At 58.3% G+C, this 23,787-nt stretch overlaps 1 protein-coding gene and 1 long non-coding RNA gene across 3 annotated transcripts in view; one reads left to right on the top strand and one right to left on the bottom strand.

The window, feature by feature from the left end:
• The window catches only part of Arfgap3 (ARF GTPase activating protein 3), a 34,464-nt gene extending 30,893 nt beyond the window's left edge, over nucleotides 1–3,571 (top strand). Inside the window, exons 15-16 of the mRNA XM_069999704.1 lie at nucleotides 1,141–1,262; nucleotides 2,719–3,571. Of these exons, the coding sequence (XP_069855805.1) occupies nucleotides 1,141–1,262; nucleotides 2,719–2,736 (140 nt within the window). The 3' untranslated portion in view covers nucleotides 2,737–3,571. The remainder of the gene's footprint in view (nucleotides 1–1,140; nucleotides 1,263–2,718) is intronic.
• LOC138811828 (uncharacterized) lies at nucleotides 3,564–5,205 on the bottom strand. Of its 2 annotated transcripts, none has more exons than XR_011367503.1 (3): nucleotides 4,939–5,205; nucleotides 4,216–4,294; nucleotides 3,564–3,645 (listed from the first exon to the last, which is right to left on the bottom strand). It is a non-coding gene; the product is annotated as an uncharacterized lncRNA (long non-coding RNA). The 2 variants fall into 2 exon arrangements; XR_011367502.1 differs by lacking the exon at nucleotides 3,564–3,645 and adding an exon at nucleotides 3,725–3,892.
• Nucleotides 5,206–23,787: the final 18,582 nt, after the last annotated feature.

The raw sequence follows: 23,787 nt of genomic DNA, 5'->3' as shown, positions 1-23,787 counted from the left end.
TGGGGACTGCATAGCCTCCCTCCTCCAGGGCCGCTGCCCCTCTCCCTCCTCCCTCCTCCCTCCTCCCTCCTCCCTCCTTCCTCCTTCTTCCTCCCTCCTCCCTCTTCCCTCCTCCCAGAGCATCTTTCAAGGGCTTTTGTTTTTTTGGTTTTGTCCCTGCCCAGGGGGTTCAACTCGGGGCCTGGATGCTGTCCTTGGGCTTTTCTACATGAGGCTGACATGCTACCATTTGAGCTCTAGCTCCATCTCTGGCTATTTATTTTCTTCATTTTTGTTGGCTGTGGGGCTTGAACTCAGGACCTGGGCGCTATCCCTGAGCTTTTATGTTCAAGACTAGCACTCTACCATTTTGAGTCACAGCTCCACTTCTTGTTTTTTGGTGGTGCATTAGAGATTAGGTCTCATGACCTTTCCTACCTGAGCTGGCTCCAAGCCATAATCCTCAGATCTCAGCCTCCTAAGTAGCTAGGATTACAGGTGTGAGCCACTGGCACTCGGTTCACTTCTGGCATTTGGTGGTTCATTGGAGATAAGAGTCTCATGCACTTTCCTGCCCAGGCTGCCTTTGAACTACGTTCTCAGCCCTCAGCCTCCCGAGTAGCTAGGAGGACAGAGGTGAGCCATGGGCACCCAGCATCTTTCAAGTCCTTTAAACCACGCTGTGCCCTGCCGCTCACACACCTTCAGGACCTCCTATCCAGGACGCCCTCACTGCGCCTGCTCAGCCCCCTGCACGGGAGCCTCCCATCGTGGGGGGGCTGTCAGCGATGTCACCCCTCCAACACTCAGAAGCCTGTTCCTCCTCTTCCCTGAGCTCCTGGCACAGGACCTGACCAGGCCTAGGAGGGAAGCCCTCAGTGGTTGACCAGGGAGTGAGTGAGTGAGTGAATGGATGAACAAGCCGCTCTCTGCTCCTGAGACTTGCCCTGACTAGCACAGGAGCCATGGCCAGTACTAGGCAGTGGGTGGGTGTCTGCTTCCCACGGGAGCCGTGGGAGCCAGCGAACCCCGTGCGGGTTCCTCCCAGCCCCGCTGCCGCCCTGCTGCTTTCTCTCCGGGTGGGGCTGCCCACATCCTCCGTGCGGGCCCCCAGGCCTGTGGCCCTGGGAAGGAACAAGCAGTGGTCTGTTCTGTACACAGGAAACTACAACCTCTCGAGTGTGCTGCCCAGTGCCCCCGACATGGCGCAGTTCAAGCAGGGCGTGCGGTCTGTCGCCGGAAAGCTGTCTGTGTTCGCTAATGGAGTCATGACGTCCATTCAGGTCAGTGGCCTGGCCGCACCCTGTGTCTGCTGCACAGTGACCCTGGTGACGCACACGTGTCTCGCTGTGTAGCCTAGTCTGGCCTCGAACTCGAGATCCTCCTGCTTCAGCCCCTGAGTGCTAGGCTGTGGTCTGGGATTGCAGGTGTGTACCACCACACCTGGCAAAGGCTTAAAAGGTTCAACTCTAGGAGATTTGGTACTGGAATCATAATCATAACTACCTAATCCCCCCCATTGAAAGAGAAAATTATTTTAAAATATTACAATTTTCTATCATCTCTATCTGCCTAGTTTTATATCCTACTTTTCTCTCTGACTCTATCAGCCTGTCTACGTAATACAACTCTCTCCAAGTCAGACATGGTGGCTCACACCTGTAATCCTAACTACTCAAGAGGCAGACATCAGGAGGATTATAGTTGGAAGCCAACCAAGACAAAAACTTTTCCACACCCCATCTCAACAGATAAACTGGGCCTGGTGGCACATAGCTGCCTCTCCGTTAATGCAGAAGGCAGAAATAGGATCACGGTCTAGGAACCTGAGGGAAGTTAGCTGCGTGGCTCAGCTCAGAGGCTTCGCCAGTGGGGGGCGTGGAGAACGTCACTCTGTCATTTCGTGACTGCCCAAGGGTGGGGACTTACCTCGAGCAGTCAGACACGGGCCTAGCAAGCCCAAGGCCCTGAGTTCAAACCCCAGCACCACCTACAAAAGCAGAACAACTGCTCAGCTGGGCATAGAGTGTGTATCTTTTCAGTGAAGTAGATGGAACCCACTTGTATTTAACAAATGAGGCTCTGTCAGATCATGTGGAAGGCAGGTTCTGGAACCTTTGTTTTAACCTCAAATTATTTTAGAAGGATTTTGTATACGAATGTGTGGCCTGTGGCTCTGGGCATGCGTCTCATGACTCGGATGCTCCCGCAGCCCCTGGCCCAGGCAACGGTGGGCAAGCGGGGAGCGGGGAGAAGGCCTCCCCACCCCAAGCTGGGGCCACTCCCTCCCCTGCCTCAAGAGGTCTGGCTGCAGCATTGTCCCATTGGTAGCGCCCCTGCTACCCAGCCACAGACGCCCACCCCCCTCGTTTACCAGCCACCCCTTCCCATGTCCCCAGTGGGGATTTGGAGGCACAGAGGTTCCAGACACACTCCTCCACCTCCCACCTCACCTGCTCCCCCCCCCAGCCCTGGGCAGGGGCCTCATCTTCCCCATCCTCCGCAGCCCCTCCCAGCCCTCACCTGGGCCAGAACCACGCCAGGCCTTGGGTGCAGGACCTGTGCCCTGCCCCAGCCAAGGACCCCCGGGAAGCGCTGGTGATGGGGCAGGGGCACCGTGTGTGTGTGTGTGTGTGTGTGTGTGTGTCTGTGTGTGTGTGTGTGCGCGCGTGCGCACGCGTGCCTACAAGCACGCACGTGTGCACGCACACAATGACCCAGCTCTGCTTCTCTGCGCAGGACCGCTATGGCTCCTGATCCTGGATCAGCACTGTCCACCCTGAAGAAACTCGCGCGCCCCTTTGCTTCTCACGGCCTGCTGCGCCTGGCAGCAACTCCAGAGCCCAGGCCTGCTGCCTCTCCTCATGGTACATGCCCCCTTTTGACTTTTACTGTTTCCTTGGAGAAACCCCTATTTTGGATGTAGCCGTTCTCTCGCCCGTCTGTCTGTCCTGTCCCGCTGGCATGTGCGCGCCCACCTCTGCCTCATTTTCCTAGAATCTTCAGACCCAGCTCCCCTCTTCCCCCTGCACGGGGGAAGGCTCCCCATGGACCATTGGCCCCGAGTCACCTGAGACCAGGCTAGCCCCGGGCAGTGCACCCCACATAGGCCGCCGGGGGGCCGCACTGCCATTTCCACCAGCTGCACGTTGCCAGCCTTTGTAATGGACTCTACTGGCCCAAGACCACTTTGCAGCCAAGCACATCTACCAAGCCAGCTCCCGCTGCCCGGGGTGTTGCTCTTAACAAGCCCGTGCTGTTGGCTAGATGGGCGCTCGCGAGGGGCTGGAGTCGATCGGTTACTGGGTGAACAGACCAAGGCTCCGGCCTGCCAATGCAGACGCTACCTGCGGCGCGGGTCACACTTTCCCGCTCGATCGTGCTGTTCAGAAAGTTCCAGATGGGTGCAAATCAGCAAAGAAAACATCATCTGGCTGTGTTTTAGACAGCATTAGGATAGATGGCTCGGCACAGTGAAATACATTTGAAGTTTGATGAACCGAAAAATCTGATTTCAAAAGAATATTTTGTGAATCTTTTCTTACAAGCTGAAATTCGTAGACTTGTCAGTACAATAAACAGCCACAGCAGATCGCGTTGCCTGCGGGTCTTTTCTGAAGGCCCAAGGCCTGATGCCGGGGTGCCATGGTGACAGGTGGGGGGGGCCTGCTGGGGACAGCACAGGTGTCCTCCCTCTGGGAGGGAGGGCTGCTGGGGTGTGTGTGGGGGGGTGCTGGGTGTGCTGGGTGTGCTGGGTGTGGTGTGTGGTAGGCACTCACTCCCAGACCCCAGAGGCTAGGACCAGAGGAACGAGACACTGAGGCCAGTCTGGGAGATGGTGAGACCCGTGTCATGAGCAGAACCCAACGCATTTGTTTTCTCTCAATGGTGGAGGCTGGGATTCCGGGTCCACCTGTTGGGGTTCATTCCCGACAGGGCCTCCCTTAGCTGCCAGTCTCTGGCTTTACGCGTGCCCTGGGGCCTGGGGTCGCTGCCTCTCCCTCTTGTTCGTTGCTCTGTGCCCGGATCAGGCTTTCCCCCAAGGATGGACACTCTGCCCTCCCCCCCCCCCAGCACTACATGGAAACACCATGTGGGGCAGGGTTCTGTCCACAGGGCCCATGGGGATGGGGGTTCCACCGCTCTCCCCTCCCACGAGCTGTCCCCACTGACGGGGAGAGAGGGGTCCCTGTCCGAATGACCTCCTCCACCCTGGGCTTGTGGCATGGGTCTCACCTGCCAGGCCTCACTGGCTGCAGGCCAGGCGGGACGGTGCCTGGCTGGGCTGGGTTGGGCCAGGCCGTGGGGGACCGGGCTGTGCGGAGGGAGAGGGAGGGGGAACATGGGGTACTGGACTGTGGGGGAGGCGCGGGCTGTGGGGGACTGTGGGGGCGGGCTGTAGGGGGCGGGGCCATGGGGGGCGGGGCGGACGGTGGGGGGCTGGGCTGTGGGAGGCTGTGGGGGCGGGGCGGGCTGTAGGGGGCTGGGCCGTGGGGGGCGGGGCGGGCTGTGGGGGCGGGGCGGGCTGTAGGGGGCTGGGCCGTGGGGGGCGGGGCTGGGCCGTGGGGGGCGGGGCGGGCTGTGGGGTGGGGCCGTGGGGGGCGGGGCTGGCCGTGGGGGCGGGGCTGGCCGTGGGGGGCGGGGCAGGCTGTGGGGTGGGGCCGTGGGGGGCGGGGCGGGCCGTGGGGGGCGGGGCGGGCTGTGGGGGCGGGGCTGGCCGTGGGGGCGGGGCTGGCCGTGGGGGGCGGGGCGGGCCGTGGGGTGGGGCCGTGGGGGGCGGGGCGGGCCGTGGGGGGCGGGGCGGGCTGTGGGGGGCGGGGCGGGCCGTGGGGTGGGGCCGTGGGGGGCGGGGCAGGCTGTGGGGGGCGGGGCGGGCTGTGGGGTGGGGCCGTGGGGGGCGGGGCGGGCTGTGGGGGGCGGGGCGGGCCGTGGCCACCCAGCCACTGCGCAGCCACAGACCTCAGGTCAGGGTTCACGCGGTTGAGGAAGAATTCATTTCTCTTCTTGGCCTGCTCCTCCTTGGGCGTTGTTGTCCTCCATTTCGTGATGGCCCGTGTCCGTGTTTCATAGGTTAGTGTGGTATTAATGGTCAACGGGACACACGTGGGATTTATGAACTGACAGAATGAGTGTGGGTAGCGCTCGCTGCTGGTCTGGCCAGCGGGAAGCGCTGGGTCCAACCCACCAGCTGGGGGGGGAGCGGGAAAGGAGAGGGGAGAGGGAGGGAGGAGGATGGAGGGGGAGGGCCGAGGCCGCAGGTCACCCCACACTGCAGCCACAGGACAGTGACAGGAGACGCCACTGAGGGGGGGAGAGGGGGTGTCACAGACCCCTCAGTGCTGGTTCTAGGCCGGGGGGGGGGGAGGGGGCGTCACAGACCCCTCAGTGCTGGTTCTGGGGGGGGCGTCACAGACCCCTCAGTGCTGGTTCTAGGCGGGGGGGGGGGGGGGGGGGGGGGGAGGGGGCGTCACAGACCCCTCAGTGCTGGTTCTAGGCCGTCGTCCACATCGTCCGCACCTCACCCACCCTGGCTCAAAGCCGCTGGCTGGAGTGGACAGATGATAAGCCCACCGCTCTGCTGGTGGTGGCCGGTGGGCGCCCGCTCATCCTGCCCACCCTGCCGCCGCCACCGCTGTGCCTGGTGAGCCCCCTCCACCCGACCCCGAACCACCCGCCCCCTCCACCCGACCCCAAACCACCCGCCCCCCCCCACCCGACCCCGAACCACCCGCCCCCTCCACCCGACCCCGAACCACCGGCCGGGGCCAGCGCACCGGCCTGTGAGCGCTGCACTCGGGGATCCGTGCCCAGAAGGGGAGCTCCTGTCCCCTGCCGCCTGCGTGCGGGTCTATCGCCCTGTCCCCAGGCCCTTCCCCACCTTCCCCCCCAAAAACCCAGGCATTCAGTGGCTTTGACAGCAGGTGTGGCACAGATGGTGCAGCAGACAGACAGATGGACAGACAGACAGGTCCTCCCTGGCATGTGGCAGTCCCACGGAACCACCAGGACTTGCGGGAACTCGGGCGGACAGGACTTCCAGCCCAGCAGGGCCCTGGAGGCTGCAGCTGAATTCTGGTCTTTGGGGTCCCCTCCCTGCCCCTGCCCCCCAAGTCCCCGATTCCTCTCACCCCCACATCTCCCGCCACAGGTCAGCCGGGTGCCCGTCCCCCCTGCAGGGCAGGCAGGGCCCCTGGGTGCTGGCACCACCGGGGCCTGGGTGGGACAGCCCGGTGTGTCCTGGCCCTTCCCGCCGGCCCTGCCCGCCCCGCCCTGCCTGGTTCTCCCCGCCGCCTCAGCCCAAGGCACGAATCTGCAGCCCTGGGATCAGGCCGGGGAGATGGGGTGGTCGCTGCGCCCTGGTTACTTGGTGGAGGCTTCGCTGCTGTCAGAGGGAACCCAAAGAAGCCAAGAACAAGGCCAATCTGGGAGGACCAGCCGCGGGAGGCGGGGGCAGGGAGGGCCCGCGTGGCCAGGATGCTGGCCCGAGCCGGCAGCTCGAGCTCGAGGAGGGGCTGCGAGGGGCTGGAGACGCAGCCCAGGAGCTGAGCCAGGAAACCCTTCAAAGCCAGGAGGAGAGGCCAGGCCGGTGCCTTAGCTATTCCAGAGGCTGAGATCTGAGGATCACAGTTCAAAGCCAGCCTGGGAAGAAGCACAGATGGGGTGGGGAAAACATAGGGGGCCGTTTGTGAGTTAAAGGTCAGATGACGAGGTGCAGAGGGGGAAGGGAAGCCCCAGTGCACCCCAGAAAATAGAGCTGTGACCGTAAGAGAGGCTGGCAGGCATGGTTCTGTATCATCTAAGATTTGTGCTCACTTGCTAACAGAAGAAAGAGTGGGCCCCACAGTGCCACCAAAACCTGGTCCTTCCCTCCATCCATTTCTCTGCCAACTTGGTGGCATGCCCTTCGTCTTCATGGTCCCCAAGTGGCTGCCTTAGCTCCAGCCATTCACTTTGTAATCCCAAACTAAAGAGGACGCGTTTCGCTTACATCTTACAGGTCAGAAGCCGCAGGACCTCCAAGCCCCTCTTCCCTCCTTCCCCAGGTGTGGGGCTGGCCTGTACTGGCTCCAGATCAGAAGCCATTGTTCTAGAACGCTTCGGGGAACCTGGTCCCGCCCACAGTCTGGGAATGCTGTGAGTGGTGTGCGGCAGCCGGGCAGCCACATCTGAAATCAGATGCCAGTGGCTTCAAAGGCCCTGCCCGGAGCCCTGATCTGCGGGAGTCTCATGACCCTGCCCTTCCGGCCTGGAGCAGCTCCCCTGGAGAAACTGAGCTGGAAGAAGGGCCAGGGTAGCACCCCGCCCCCCCCCCCAGCTGGCGGTGTCAGGGGGGCAGGCGCCAGGCCCTCCCGGTGGATCGGGGAGGAGACCGGGCAGCAGGTGGCTGGCTGTGGCCTGAGCCCCGCCCACCGCCCTGAGCCCCTCCCCATCCCGCAGACAATGAGGGGGCTGGCGGTGACCGCGCCTGACCCTGGCCTGACCCCTCAGCCTCGGTGGCAGGGATGCTACCACCTGCCAGACCCCGGACCGCCCAAGCCGACGCTAGGAGCTGAAGCTGCAGCGGGAGGGCCGCCGGGACCGCCGGGGGCGCCGGCCAGCGCGGGGCAGCTCTCGCCCGCAGGGCCGGCCACGCCCGCTTCTCGGTTTCCTCCAGAGTCACTGCCATGTTTTGCTTGTGGGCAAACATTTAATCTTGGCTGAAATCAATGGGGCCTGTCCACCTAGCCAAAGCAAAGCTTCCTGCTGCTTCCCACTGCCTGGCCGAGGGGACAGACCCCACCTCACCCCCAGGCCGCAGCGCCCTGCTGGGGGGGAGGAGCACTGTGGCCTCCAAGTGGGACGCCTCCCGGATGAGGCCAGCCTCGTTATGAAAAAAAAACAAAAACAAAAACGTGACACTTTGACTGTAAAATCGGGTATGAAAGGGAATCGGAAGAGTAAAGAAGTCAAGCTGCAAGGGCGGGGCGGGGCGGTGCACGCCTGTAATCCCGGCATTGTGGGTTAGCTGGGCCGAGAGGTGAGAAGACACCCTGTCTCAAAGAATAAACAAAAACGTTCAAGGGCTGGAGGCAAGGCTCGAACGGAAGAACACTTGCCTGGCAAGAATCGTAAACTCAGGCCTGGACACTGGCCCCTAGCTTTTTCTCTCAAGGCCGGTGCTCTACCACTTGAGCCACAGCTCCACGTTGGGCTTTTTGCTGGTTAGGAGTCTCTCGGACTTTTCTGCCCTGGCTGGCTTTGAACTCCAATCCTCAGCTCTCTGCTTCTTGAGTGGCTAGGATGACAGGCGTGAGCCCCACACTTTGATCACAGTTTTCAGAGGAGACAGACACGCCTCATTCAGAATGCTTTGCTCACTCCACGTCTGTGTGTCCACTCACACCCCAGCTCACAACTCAAGGCAGCCCAGGAGGATGGCGGAGGCGTGGGGGAGCGGCCGGCTGCAGAGGGCCAAAGCTGAGCGCCCTGCACCCCACTCCCTGCGCTCCCTGCGCCTTTGACCCTTCCTGCTGGTGGGGGGATGGGAGGTTGGGAGGGGAGGGGGTAGTTGGCTTTCAGGTTGCTTTGGCTTCAGTTTGGTTTGGCAGCGCTGGGCATATCCTGTCCCATCAAGCCTCACTCCGGCCCTGGGTCTCCTGACGAGGGCATCAGGCAGCTGAGACTACAGGGTGGAGCAACTGGTCTGGGGTCCAGGGGCCCGGGATGGAGCCTCCCCCCCCTCCGGGTTCTGTTGAGCGGGCATGTCACCACAGGCAGATGGGGCTGACGCTCCCCTCTGAAAGTGGGGGCTCTACTTAGGGTCCTGGACTTGGATCACAGAGTAAAAATTTCTGGACAAATCATGATAAGAAAACTTGGCATGGGGCTGGGAAGGTGGCTCAGTGGGTAGAGAGCTTGCCTTGCATGCACGAGGCCCTGGGTTTGATTCCTCAGCACCACATACACAGAAAAAGCCGGAAGTGGCGCTGTGGCTCAAGTGGTAGAGCACTAGCCTTGAGCTGAAGAGCTGAGGGACAGCGCCCAGGCCCAGAGTTCAGGCCCCACGACCGACAAAAAAAAAAAAAGAAAGAAAAGGAAAAGTTGGCAGAGCTTTATTAAGCAAGCAAGCAAGCAGACAGACAAGCAGACAGATGGATGAGCAGAAGGGCAGGGCACATGCTGACAGCATGTGGGTGCTCTCAGAGGGAGAGGCCCCGAGCTCTTTGGCATCTTTCTATGATAAGGGGGGGGTCTGATGTTATAAAAAGATAGGTGCTCATCCTGGCTGTCAATCACACTTGGTGCGGTTACCCTTACTAGTTCCTGGCTCTTGTTTGGGCAGTTTTTTTGTTTTGTTTTGGTTGGTCATGGGGCCTGAACTCTGGGCCTGGGCGCTGTCCCTCAGCTCTTCAGCTCAAGGCTAGCACTCTACCACTTGAGCCACAGCACCACTTCCGCCTTTTCTGTTTGTGTGGTGCTGAGGAATCGAACCCAGGGCCTCATGCATGCGAGGCAAGCACTCTACCACTGAGCCACCTTCCCAGCCCTTGTTTGGGCATTTCTTCCAGTGAGAATGCTTGCTGCCAAAAACCAGATGCTGGAAGTGGCGCTGTGGCTTGAAGTGGTAGAGCACTGGTCCTGAGCAGAAAAGCTCAGGGACGACGCCCATGCCCAGAGTTCAAGCCCCAAGACCAATAAAAAAAAATCCAGGTGCTAATCCTCAAGATAAGGAAGGTGCCCTGTTGTCTCTCTTCGAAGAAACGTCGTGCTTTCCATGTTTCTAAACGCCATGTTTGATTTTGAGTGGCATGGGCCTCCTTTTCCCTGGCCAGCCCCACCTCTGGAAGAAGAGGGATGCAAGGATGTGTCCCTGGCTGCATCTCTACCAGGGAAGAACCCAAGCCAGAAGCGGAGCTGTGGCTCAAGTGGTGGAGCGCCAGCCTTGAGCAAAAGCAGCTCAGGGACAGTGCCCAGGAAGAGCACATGCACACATACACACGCACACATGTATACACATGCATGCATGCACACACACGCACACGTACGTATGCACACATGCACGCATGCCACGCCTACTCCAGTGGAGTCTGCTTGGCATGGGAAACCATCTATCAGACCTAAGAAAGGGGCTTCAGAGACCTATCTCTGAGTTTTGGGACTTCACCGAAGTCTACCTCAGAGAATGGGGCTTTACAGAGACCTATCTCCGAGTTTTGGGACTTCACCGAAGTCTACCTCGGAGAATAGGGCTTCTAAGAGGCCTACTCCTGGAAAGGCTGACAAACCCCTGGGAAAGATGTGTTTCTGTTCTTGCTTTTCTTTTCTTCACTGCATAAGAGTGCCTATTAATCTTTTACTGTTTCTACTGCTCTTTGTACTTACTCATTGTCAACATTCCCTTATTCAAAGCTCTTTCTTAAGAGTGTTGACGACTCCAATATCTGATGAGTGTCTTAAAAATATGACTGACTAACCAGAGTTAAGTGCTACCCTGAAACCCCTCTTATGGAGGCTAGTAGACAAGCCATAAGCAAATATAAAAGTATTGGGGGTTTCACGAAATCATTTCAGCAGAAGGAATTGTTTGTAAGAGAGTTGCAAGAAGCTCTAGGCGCGGCTAGAACAGAAGGAATGTATGGCAATTGCAGAGATAACTACTTAGGAGAAAGAACTTCCTGTTACTCTGTTTCACTTCCTAAGAGACTTGCTAGATCTAGGCCTCCGTGACCTTACTATTAAAGAAGGAACAGGAAAGATCTTATGGGACAATTAAGGCCTCTATAGAAATAAGGTAATGGTTAGATGGAGACAAACGTCGAAACCCATTATATTTCTTAGAGATAAGCCGAAAACAAGTGCCTTTCAGGCGACCACCTGGTGACCACCCAAGAATGAAGCCCTGCAGCAAGGTTGTGTAACCTTTTGCCCCTTCTTATGGAGACTTTTTGCTATAAAAGTTTGTTATCCTCTGCATTAAATCGCACTCAGCATCCACTCTTGTGTGTGAGTTGTCTGTTTGCCATCTCCCCACCTATTCCAGGTTCCTCCCCTAGGTGTCCTCTGTCGTCCCGACAGAACCCGGTCGGCGGCACACGCATGCATGCATGCATGCACACACAACTAAAACCTGCCAGCTGATGTCACAGATGACTCCTGATGTAGACGCCTCCATTTGACTATCGAGACAAAGTCAGCAGGATACACAAGTGCACCCCTAAAGTGAATGATAATGTAACTCAGTTTCTCCAGGAATGACAAAGGATGACGATGGTGGTGATGATGATGATGGTGATGGTGGTGATACGAATGGTGATGGTGCTGATGGTGCTGAGTGTTAGGTATTTAGAGGCTGCCAAGTAAGAACAACACCACGCATGTGGTATTCAGGTAAGGGGGAGGTTTAACTGGCGGACAGGCTGGCACCGGCCAGGTTGGCACTCCATGAGGCTGGGAGAGAGGGGGTCTGGCCCCAGGCCACGCCTTTACCTAGGGTAGGGGCAGAGAAGGTGGGGCCAGGGAAGGGGAGGTGGGAGAAAGGTGTGTCCACGTGGGATCCAGAAGGAACCTCAGGGGATGCCGGTTGCCTGGGTAACGCAGGTACTGGGCAGAGACTGGAGGGAGGAGTCTGCGGCCCTCCCTGAGCGGCCCTCACAGTGGGGATGGCGAGGGTGGTGGGAGGCACGTCCGGGGTGGGCGTCCTCCCAGAGCTCTTGGGCCCCCAGGGAAGACCCGGTGGCTGTCCCTCTGCGTCCCTCTGCGCCCCTCACAGGGCGTCGGGGGCCCACGCGCAGCGGAGAAGCACCCCACACACGCCGTCGGGGGCAGCGCTGGCGGTGGCGCTGGCGCTGGGGCTGGGCCAGAGCCTGCGGCAGACACGCGGGAAGTGGCCGGCAGGCCTGGGGGCGCGGCTCTCCCCAGAAGAATCCTGTGTCAGGCCAGGAAAGCCCGGCCATGCGGCGCCCGCACGGAGTGGGCCTGGCGGCATGGAGGGGCCGGGCGCGGGGAGCCGCCGGGACCAGCCAGATGCCCGGATAATTCGGATAATTCGGTTAGGGCCGCCGCTGGGCAGACGGGGCGGCCTGCCAGGCCCCAGCCCGGCCCGGGCTCCTGAGCCCCCGCCCCCCAGCCCCAGTCACCAGCATGTCACCCCGAGTGAGGAAGGGGCAAGCGTTCTTCTAGTGCTCAGAGGAGAAGTGGGGTTTGCTCAGACCACTGCAGCACAGAGAACCAGCAGCTGGGGGATTCGAACCCCCCAGTGTGTCGGCATTCGGCCTCTGGGCCTGTCCGGGTGGGGGCGGGTCCTGGCTTCCCGGGCCCCTCTCCAGGAGCCCCCCAGGCACCCCTCTTTGGGCTTCCTTGGAAGACACGGCCACCCTGGTGCGACAGAGGACGTGGGCCTTGCCTGGGCCGCGCAGGCTGGACAGGGAGCGTCCAGGGAAGTGGCCCGAGTGGGGACACAGCGGGGACGCGGCGGGGACACGGCGGGGACTGCGCCTGCGCCGTGGCCTCCGTCCCCTCCTCCCCCCTCCCAGGAGGCCTGGTGCGGCTCAGGACCAGGACTGTCAGGTGAGTAGGGCTCGGAACGAGCACCGTTCTCTCTCTCTCTCTCTCTCTCTCTCTCTCTCTCTCCCCTCTCTGTCTGTCTGTCTCTCATCCCACCCTCTGTCCTGCTTCCCTGATGGCTGTGCTTGCACAGATGGCTGCCCTCTCCTGACGGGGTGACTTTGCTTTACTTCCCCGACAGGCGTGGCTGGGGGCTGGGGGTGCAGGGCGTTCAGACCCCGCGGATCCGCGGCTGGGCACGGTGCCCTGCCAAGCCGCCCAGCCCAGGCCTCCCGCTGCCTGGCCCGCTGCGGATGAGGGAGCAGGAAGGAAGCCAGCAGGGCCGGGCGTGGCCCCCACATCAGTGGCTTTGGCCCTGGCTTCGGGACCTCAGGCTCCCTGCGCGGGGAGAGCTCAGCCTCGGGCCTGGGCTCTCCTCCCGTCCGGGTCCAACGGCCCAAGCCTGGCTACGAAGGCGTTGGTCCTCAGCTTCTGGGAGAGCCCTGGGGTCCTGGCACCCTGCTTATGTGGTGCTGAAGAATCGAACCCAGGGCTTCAGGCATGCAAGGCAAGCGCTCTACCACTGAGCCACCTTCCCAGCCCCTCCCCCACCCCCGTCCTGAGATTTTTATCTCCAATAAACCACCAAAAAGCCGGAAGTGGTGCTGTGGCTCAGTGGTAGAGCACTAGCCTTGAGCTGAAGAGCTGAGGGACAGCGCCCAGGCTCAGAGGTCAAGCCCCATGACCGACCAAAAAAAAAACAAACAACCCTACCTTGGACCCCACGCTCTGTGCAGCCTCTGCCACAGGGCAGAGAAGCAGGGAAGGGGGACCACTGGCCCCCAGGCCACCCTCCCCATGTCACCGCCCCCCCAGCCTCTTCAGCCCTTCGCAAATAGAGCCAGCCCCAAGGGGTGCTGCCAACCTCCACTCCAAACCAGCGGTGGAGCGGAGCTCGGGTCATGCACTTGGGACCAGGACAGGCCCTGCGCTGCAGGCAGCGTCACTGGGCACGGGCTCCCTGCCTACACCTGCGCCTCGAGCCCTCCCCCCCTGTGCTGGACATTGGTGGGGGAGATGCTGCCACACTGGAGGGACCCAGAGGTGACAGCGTGGTGACCCTAGAGCAGTCCCTGAGCTGTCCAGGAGATGCCAGTGCTACGCAGACAGGAGACAGTCAGCACGTGATAAGAGCTCCCCCAGCGGGAAGCTTACACTGTTATAGGGGGTCTCTGCACCCCAAAAACAGCTGTGTCCAGCAACTGGGCCACTTGTGCTACCAGTAGTTGTGGCTCAATGATGTTTTCCAAAATACTGTGTCTGCTGGGTGCTGGTGGCTCATGCCTGTAATCCCAGCTGCTCAGGAGGCTGAGATCTGAGGATCCAGGTTCAAAGCCAGCCCCGTCTTACAACCTGACAAACCTGAGCACCGCTGTCCCGACCCGCAGGACTTCAACGAGGGCAGTGAACCTAAGCGTGAAGGAATGAAGGGACAAGAGACACGAAGAATGACAGCAAGACAAGGATTCTGATCAAGCTGCCAATTTTTATTTTTCACACAGGGGTATTTATATGCTTAGAATAAGGAAGCTTTTTCATTGGCCGTAGCAGCTGCAGGATGTTTGCTTATGGCAGTGTGAAAAGGTGGTGATGGCAGCTACCTGGTCTTTGTTTGGGGCAGGATGAAAAGACCAGATTCTGTAAACAGCCTCGAGATGTTCCAGCGAGATAGTCAAGCCTGTTATGTTGAGCCAACACACCGCATGTCTCCAGCGGCCCGGCAAAAGGCTGGTGGTGGAGGTGGAAAAAATCTGGGAGTTCAAGGCCCTGAGTTCAGGCCCCAAACCAGACCAAAGAAAGAAAAGAGGTTGGTCATGGGGCCTGAACTCTGGGCCTGGACGCTGTCCCTCAGCTCTTCAGTTCAAGGCTAGCCAACTGCCAATTAAGCCACAATGCCACTTCCAGCTTTTTCTGCTTATGTGGTGCTGAGGAATCAAATCTAGGGCCTCATGCATGCAAGGCAAGCGCTCTACCACTGAGCCACCTTCCCAGCCCCAGCCTGGTTACTTTTGATGGCCTCTACTTCTCTGCTCTATTTTTATTCCATCTTTGATGTTTCCAAACATTGGAGATGTTGTCACTCCATTGCTGTGTCTGACAGCTAGTGCCTGTGGTCTGGTGGGGAGAGGAATGGCATCTGCATTTGCATCTTCTTCCTTTGGCCCGTGGTCACTGGGCTTATTTCATTGTGAGTGTGAGGAAATGTACCTGGGAACTCCGAGGGCCCTGGTGTGCATCTAAACTGAGGCCATTACAGGTACTGGGCTGCCGGCAGGCTAGGATGGCTCCGGTACTTCCAGTGAGCCTGCCTCTGGCAGGGGCTGGGTAGATGTCATCTTTCACTTACCATGGCCTGGGGACCACATCACTGAGGTGAGGTGCTGGTACTAGGTCTTTAACTCAGGACCTAAGTGCTATCCTTTAGCATTTTCACTCAAGACTGGTGCTCTACCACTTGAGCCACAGCTTTCTACTTCCAGCTAATTGGAAGGAAGAGCCTATGGGATTTGTCTGCCTGGGCTGTCTTTGAACTGGAATGCTCAGATCCCAGCTTCCTGAGTAGCTAGGATTACAGGCGTGAGCCACAGTACCTGGTCACGTCTGCTTTCTCCCTGCTGTTGTTCCCGTTGACCTGAACCAGCTCGGAGCGGGGGAGATGCCTCCTCCACGGAGCTCAGCTGCGGGGGCCTGTGGCCAACACTGAGCCCTCTGGGGACATGGCTCCCAGGGGGACCCAGTCCCGGAGGGTAGAGGCCCCTGCTGCCCCTGGCTCATAGCACTGGGGGCTCCAGGCCTTTCTGCTTTTGCCCACCTGCACAAGGCCACAGCCTGCCTGGAGTGGGCACCCGTCTCGGGTCTCTGGGACGGAGTGGAGGATGTTAACATGTCCTCTTCTGTTTGGGGCTTGACAGTCTTCATCCTAGGCCCTCGAGTGTGTCTTCAGCCGCAGCTGCATCAGCGGAAGGCCCTCCACCCACACCTGAACTCCGCCCTCCTGTGTGCTATCTTCAGTGACCAGCTGCACCTGCCTTTAGTCCCGGGAAGGTGTGAGGAGGCCCCTGAATAAGGCCAGGCACCATTTCTCCCTCTCTGGTGAGGAAGACGGCTTGTCAGCCTCAGCCGGCAAGGAAGCCCTTCGCTGTACGCGATTGTGTTCCCCTCTGGTCTTCTGGGATGGTGCGTTCAGAGGCGAGCCTATGACTCCCGCTTTCCTTTCCTCCATCGGCCAGTCTGCTTCTCCATCCCCGCGGAGCTGCGCGGCTCGGGCCCTCAGGGCAGTCTCTGTAGGCCGCGGTCTCTGTAGGCCGCGGTCTCTGTAGGCCGCGGTCTCTGTAGGCCGCGGTCTCTGTAGGCCGGCTCCTCCCACACGACCTGGCTTAGCCACAGCTCTGGAGCTCACCGGGACCATCCCCGCCCCCCTCCGGGAAAAGTCCCACCCAGCTCTCGGCTGCTCCTCAGCCCTAGGCCAGCAGCCCAGACCAGCTGTGCTCTCCTTCCGTGCAGTCTCCTAGGAAACCAGGAAACACTGCCAAACAACCACACAGGGGAAAGAGCAGAGACCCCTAGAAGGGAAGGCAGAGGGGGGCTCCCCAGGTCATCCCCACCACCGGCCTGGCCTCAAGTGCCTGCCTCCTCCCCCACCAGGAGCTTTGTTGTCGTGGGGCTTGAACTCTGGGCCTGGGCGCCGTCCCTGAGCTCTTCAGCTCAACATGAGCGCTCTACCCCTTGAGCCACAGCGCCACTTCTCCTGGTTTTCTTCACCAAGAACTTTCTGATCCGGGCTTGCAGGGGGGAGGGGCAGGAGGCACCAGCCTGCCCCAGGGCCTCTGCACAGAGCCGGAGTCCAGATACTAGTATTCGCTACCCTGAGTCCTAGTTGATTGTCCCAGATGGACTCTGCTTCCGGGGCACCCACGGACGCGCTCAGCTTTTTTTTTTTTTTTTTTTTTTTGCCAGTCCTGGGGCCTGACTCGGGCCTGCGCGCTGTCCCTCAGCTTCTTTCTGCTCAAGGCTGGCGCTCTACCACATGAGCCATGACATCACCTCCTGCCTTTTCTGTTTGGGGGTACTTCTAAGGTCTGAGGCAACTTGCCGAGTAAGTTCCCTGCCCCGTGTGCCCACCAGCTGATGCGATCTGCTGTGCCTGCTTCCCTGGTGTGCTGCTTTCCTGGCGTGAGGAGCCGCCCTGGCCGCGGCACTCCTGCTTGAGGGTGACTCCCCCCAGTTCCTGTGGCCCCCGGAACCACTTCACAACACCTCTTCCCAGAACTGACTCTACCCCCAAATTCCCATCATGTGACCCGTGTGACTGCCCATGTGACCCATGTGACTGTCCCCTGAGATGTTTCAATTCAGCCCACACCTCTCCATGGCTGCGGCTCCATTCCTGCCTGGGGCAGCCTGGCAGGTCTGACCCCCAGTAAAGCCCTGGGTTCGTATTGGTTGCTCTCTCATTTCTCACAGTACTGAGGAATCGAACCAGGGCTTCATGCATGTTAGGCAGGTACGCTACCACTGAGCCACCTTCCCAGCCACTTGGCTCACCTTGAAACAAGACTAGGCAGGGCAAGGCAGAGGGGGCCGGGCTTGGCTGCCCTGCCTGCCCTGACAGCTGGCGTGGGATCTAACAGAGCTTCCACAATCCCTTGAATGGTTGCTTCGTTTGTTTTGTGGTCCTGGGGGTTAAACAGAGCCTTGTAAGACAGGCACTCTACCACTGGACCATGCCTCCAGCCTCCTTTTACCTTGGTGATTTTTGAGGTAGGGTCTTGCTTTCTGCCTGAGCTTCAGTCCTCCAACTTGAGCCTCCCCGTGTAGAGGGGCCTACTGGAATCTCAAGAATTTTTGATGCCTCTAACTGCAATTCTCACATCACGGCTGCCCAGTGAAGAAGGAAGAACAGGTCTGGCACAGCCATCTTGGATGGTAGGGCCTGGCATCTTGTCTTCATGGTGGGGGAAGGTGAGCCCCCCACCCCCATCCCAGGTGATGGGTGTACCTGAATCCCTGGAGGCAGGGGAGGGCACTTAGCTGATAGGTTATTAATCCTGTCAGTCCAGGGCTTGGGACTGGGAGTTTCCAGTGACCCTGCCCCCTGGCCTAACCCATGAACTTTTGTGGGTAAAGGGGGCAGAGGGTCCTGGGGCTTGAACTCAGGGCCTGGTGCTGTCCTTGAGATTTTTTGCTCAGGGCATAGTATTCTACCCCTTGAGCCACAGCTCAACTTTTGCCTTTTTTGGTGCTTACCTGGAAATAAGAGTCTCATGGGCTTTGCCGTCCAGGCTGGCTTTGAACCACGATCCTCAGGTCTCGGCCTCTTAAATAAATGAATATATATTTTTTTAATTTCCAAGGGAAGATCAATGGGACTTCTGAGAGTTGGAGCTTAAAGAATCAGATGAACTCAGAGCTCATGTGCCAAAACAGAAAGAAAAGGAAATGCTGTCTCTTGGGCAGCATGGGAAGGTTCTGAACCAGTCCAGAATCAAGCACGTCAGCTAAGGCTTCCAACACGTACAGGTTTTGGCCCTCACCACGCTCAGCCTCCGGGTCCATCTCGTCTCCCTCTTAGCTGCAGACGTCTAGGGAGGGCGCTTGCCCCTGCTGACCCCTTTCCACGCTGGCCTCTCCATGCTGTCCACTGAAACTGGCTCCACCTCACCAAAGGTCCACGTGTGCCCGCCTAAGAGGCCCAGCTCGGCCTTCGTCGGCGTAGACCGGGCCGAGTCCAAGGCTGCTGGGCCCTCCCTCCGCCTCCAGGCTGGGTCCTGACCTCCGACCTCCCTGGTGCGTCTCCTCCCCCAGCCCAGTCCTCTCGGCAGCCCTCCGGGATCAAAGGCGCTTCTACTGGATTTCCTGTCTAGATGCAATCCTTCCACCCCCCTCTAGTCTCTGCCTTGGTCCCAGCTGTGTCCTCTGCCAGGGAGGCCCCATCACTCAGAACCACACCACCACCGACAGCCCGCGCTGCCTCAAGACTCAGCCTCGAGCCACCACTTCCCCCTCTGTAGCCTATCAGCTTTCAGCATCTCAGGAGAAAGCCAATCAGAGCAACGCCTCCTGGAGAGGGCGGGGCCTGGTAGGGGGAGAGGCCTGGGCCCTAGGGAGGGGGCGGAGCTTGGGCTAGTGGAGGGGCGTGGTCATCTGGGGGCGGGGCCTGGAGGGGGTCAGTGGAGGGGCGGGGCCTGCTGGGGGTGGAGCTTGGGTTAGAGAGACGTGGGGCCTGCTGAGGGGCGGGGCAGCTCGGTGGGCGGGGCCTGGAAGGGGTGGGGTCTCCCCTGGGAACCCCGCTCCTGAGCCTATCCAGTCTCTTCGTCCATACCCTTCACCGGATTGAGCTGAAGCACTGGGAAGCTAATTTCTGGGGAGGGGAATGGGTGGTCTGCTCTTTCTTGGACACCGGAGAGGTGTGACACCCCAAGTTGGTAACCAGGCCCAGTAACTGGTGAAGACTTCACTTGACCAAGCAGAGCCGCCATCTGCCAAGTGGAAGGAATTGGGGTGTGGTGAGGGGAGGAAAAACCTCAATCCGCAACCTTAAAAACCTATGGCTTAGCCTGGCACCCATGGCTCACCCCTGTGATCCTTAGCTACTCAGGAGGCTGAGATCTGAGGTCAAGGTTCAAAGCCAGCCTGGGCAGGAAAGTCCATGAGATTCTTCATCTCCAGTTAAGCACCCAAAAGGCTGGAAACAAAGCTGTGGCTCAAGTTGTAGAGCGCTAGCCTTGAGCACAGAGAGGCTCAGGGACAGTGCCCAGGCCTGGAGTTCAAGCCCCAGGACTGGAAAAAAAAATAGTAACTGGCAATGTAAAGTTATAATTAAACAATTATAGATACAGGTCAGTAGTAGAGAATGTGCCCTGCGTAAGGCCCCAGACTCTGTCCTGGTACAGGAAGAAGAATAAACAAATGATAAAGCTATATCACGTGTACTCATAATTTAGTTGGGAACACCTCTATTGCAAAAACTCTAACAAAATGGAAAACTCCACCCTCAGAGGCTCAAATTTCTTTTCTTTCTTTCTTTCTCTGCTTCACAAAACAGTGGAAATGGGGAAGAATTAACTCTGTAAGGGTTAGAGGTCTGTGAGAGACAGTGACTTGAGATACATTGACTTTCCCACATGTTTGATACTCATGGTTACAAAATTGCAGCTGCAGCTCCAGCCACCACATTCATATGAATTACTGTAGAAGGGGAAAGAAGCAGCTCCAGCATTCAGAGGAAGAATCTTCATAGAACGTGACTGTAAACTCCCTATGTTAGCTTACTACATGCCCAATATTTTGAAAGAAAAAGAACTTAGAAATGGAACTTGGGAAATGACAAAACCATCTTGGCTCCATTCTTTCTGTCTTGGAAAATTATTGTGAAGAATGTCCTACACTTTTTTTGGGGGGGGGGTCTGGTTGTGAGGCCTGAACTCTGGGCCTGGGCGCTGTCCCTCAGCTCTTCAGCTCAAGGCTAGCGCTCTACCACTTGAGCCACAATGCCACTTCCAGCTTTTTTCTTTTTGCTTATGTCATTGGTGCTGAGGAATCGAACCCAGGGCCTCATGCATGCAAGGCAAGCGCTCTGCCACTGAGCCACCTTCCCAGCCCTACACTTTTTTCTTTTTGGGGAAGTTCTGGGGTTTGAACTTGGGGCCTTATTGCTTCCTTAGCAGGCACTCTACCACTAGAGCCACACCAACCCTTTTTCTTTAGTACTTTTTTAATACTCTCTTACTTTTGAAGGGACAGGCCTGGACTTTCATTGTGATGGACCAGCTCGGCTGGAGCACTGGAACCACCGGGACAGGGTTCTCGGGATAGGTGGGCAAGGAGTCGGCAGGCTGACAAACAGACACAGACTCAAAAGAGTAGCGTCTGAGAGGATCTTTTTTTTTTTTTTTTTGTCGGTCATGGGGCTTGAACTCTGGGCCTGGGCGCTGTCCCTCAGCTCTTCAGCTCAAGGCGAGCGCTCTGCCACTTGAGCCACAGCGCCACTTCCGGTTTTCTGGTGGTTTATTGGAGATAGGAGTCTCACAGTCTCTCCTGCCCGGGCTGGCTTTGAACCGAGATCCTCAGATCTCAGCCTCCTGAGTAGCTAGGATTACAGGCGTGAGCCACCAGCGCCCGGCTTCTGAGAGGATCTTTATTGAGGAGAATTAACATTTTTATACAGTATGTGATTATGACATAGATTCTTTATTTAAGCATGCAATCAATTAATGGGTTACATGAAAATTGATGACTATCCCACCAACTGTTTGAGCGAAGTGGTGCGAAGGAAGTCTAGCACATTGTTTAATACAGTGCATCATCTACTCAGCCTTTTACGTTTAATAATGAACAAACCTAAGACAGGGCTGTACTTATATTGTACTCTTTCTATTTTTTCATAAATTTTCAAGTCCCTTTGAAACCATCCTAGAAACCACTCCCAGGTTGAGTCAGACATTCTCCATTTCCTATGATTTTGATCCCAATATTTTTTCACATGAATTTCTAATTGTTATTTGAAACTATCTTGTTGTTGTTTTGATAATAAACACCACAATAGTCTAGGTCTCCCTAATGAGTACCAAGATACCCTTTTTCCTTTTACATTAATCCATCTATTTCCATCTTTATAAACTCCTGTAGAAGGCAATGGTTCATCGGTTGGTTTGGGAAATGTGATGTCACTAACTTTATATTTTGTGGGAAACCACCATCTATTCCCTATAACGTAAGCTGGACCAAACTTAGTCATAACTGTTAGGAAAATCTTTCTTTTCCTTTTATTATCAGGAGTCGCTTTTTTTTAGAACTCTCTGTGCTTCTGGGATAACTCCTTCTGGTTTAGTTTAAATCACTAATTCTGCCTGTTGCAACATATCTGAAAATTTCAAATTTCTATATTTACCATGAGTGAGCCGCAAAACGGCTTGTGAAATGGCAGGAGCTTCTGAGGCAGGGTCACATCAGGTGACGCAGTGATTGGGGCATTGTCCACATCTAATCTTCCATCTTGGTCTTTGTTATTCAGAGAAGCCGTCTCCATTGGATGGAAAGGAACAATGTGTCCTGTTTGCGGATCAAGAGGAGAACATACAAGATGAAAATAAAGGCATCGAGTGTACAGCCGAGAGCCCGGGAAGCCTTGAGCAGCACCTCTGCCCGCAGGTGTGCTTCCTTGAGGCTTACACAACGCCTGGCGTGATCCAGGAAGGCGCTAAGAGGTTGGGATGCCCGCTGGCCAGCACTCAGGAGGCTGAGAACTGGGCCCTGGAAAGGTGGAAACAGAGGAGGCAAGATAAATGTGTCCGTTACCATCAGCGGACCCTCTGGAGTCTAAGTCATGGGTGAGTGGACAGTCTGAAGCTTGAAACACAGGAATAAGATAAATGTCTGTTACAGTTACGGATTTCAAAACAGTCACCATTTTCCACTCCCTAAGAATAAGGGAGTTCATTTTTCACCATGTACGCAAACTATGTCCCATGTCCATGATTGTTGCCACAATATAGGCTAATACCTTGTTTTCTGCCCGTACCCATTGCAACCATCCTTGTCCAGAACTACATAAACAGGCTTGCTCCCGGGAGCCCAGGATTCAAGAGCAGGTGAGTCTTGCAGCCCTGAGCCCGCTTGCTTCACTCCCTCCAGCTCTGCTTTCGGGTCTTCAGCTGCGGACTCTGGTCACGCGGCTGCAGGTGGCAGGCGGCAGCAGCTGTGCTGTGGGACGGATGCATGCACAGAAAAGGCTGAGTGACCAGGGAGGGTCACTGGGTCATTACTGTGCATGTCCACTTTGAAATAGGGGAGCCAACCAGGCCTGGGACCTTTTTTTGTTTTTGCCAGTCCTGGGCTTGAACTCAGGCCTGGGCGCTGTCCCTGAGCTTCTTTTGCTCAAGGCTAGCACTCTACCACTTGAGCCACAGTGACACTTCCAGCTTTTTCTGTGTATGTGGTACTGAGGAATCGAACCCAGGGCTTCATGCATGCTAGGTGAGCACTCTACCACTGAGCCACATTCCTAGCCCTCTGGGACACATTTGAAGGCCGGCAGCTGAAAGAGAAGTCTTCCTCTGGGGTAAGGAGACATCACAGACCAGGGGGTGGGGAGAGGGAGAAACAATAGAAATGAATGCTTCAAAATTCTGGAGGTGGGCTGGGAAGGTGGCTCAGTGGTAGAGCGCTTGCCTAGCATGCCTGAAGCCCAGGGTTCGAGTCCTCAGTACCACATACACAGAAAAAGAAGTGGCGCTGTGGCTCAAGTGGTAGAGTGCTAGCCTTGAGCAAAAGCAGCTCAGGGACAGCGCCCAGGCCTGAGTTCGAGCCCAGGACTGTCGAAATAAGTAAATAAATAAAAATATTCTGGCGGCTGGAAGCCCAGGGTCCGGGCACCAGCAGAGTCCGTGTTTGCTGAGGTCCTGCTGGCCATGTGGCGGCGGGAAGAAGGTCCTGATGTACTCACTCACTCATTATTTTGTCGATCGTGGCTCAAGGCAGGCGCTCTACCCCTTGAGCCAGGGCGCCACTTCGGGTTTTCTGGTGGTTTATTGGAGATGAGTCTCTCACGGTCTTTCCTGCCCGGGCTGGCTTTGAACCGCGATCCTCAGGTCTCCGCCTCCTGAGTAGCTAGGATGCCAGGCGTGAGCGCCGGCGCCCTCCTCAGAGCCGCCCCGCGTGGGTGCGGGGCTCGCGGAGGGTCCGCGGGCCTCGGCGCCGGCCACTGCCGGGCTCCGCTCGGGGCAGCGCCGGCCGGGCGGGCGGCTCCGACGCCGGCGCGGTCTCCGAAGCCTGGAGGACCCGGAGGAGAGTTTCCGAGGCCGAAGGGGCGGAGGGGGCCGGGGCCGGGCGGGGCGGCGGCGGAGGGGCGAACCCCGGCCCCGGAGCGGGGTCCGGCCCCGGGCCCTGGCGCCCCCGCCCGCGCCGCGGCTCCGCGCCGGCTCCGCGCCGGCAGCCGGGAGGAGGCTCCGGACCTTCAGCCGGGCTTCAGCCGCGGTCCTCCAGCCTCAGCCTCCGGAGCACCGGGGGGAGGGCGAGGGCCCCGGGCCCGCCCCGCCCTCCGGTGGCCGCGGGCGGAGCTCGGAGGCCGGAGGGGGCGCGGGGGGCGCGGGGAGGGCCGGGGCGGGGGCTCCTGGCCCCGGCGCTGCGGGTCCCCGCGGCGGGGTCCGCGCGGAGTCCGGCCGTGCGGCGCGGGGCGCGGGGCGCGGGGCGGCGCCGTACCTGTTGGGCGCCCGCGAGTGGCGGGGC

This window comes from Dipodomys merriami, unplaced genomic scaffold (assembly GCF_024711535.1).
Source record: "Dipodomys merriami isolate MVZ:Mamm:240054 unplaced genomic scaffold, mDipMer1.0.p SCAF_55, whole genome shotgun sequence".
NCBI lineage: Eukaryota > Metazoa > Chordata > Mammalia > Rodentia > Heteromyidae > Dipodomys > Dipodomys merriami.
Note: the sequence above shows the minus strand (reverse complement) of the source record. Positions and strands in the feature narration are given on the sequence as shown.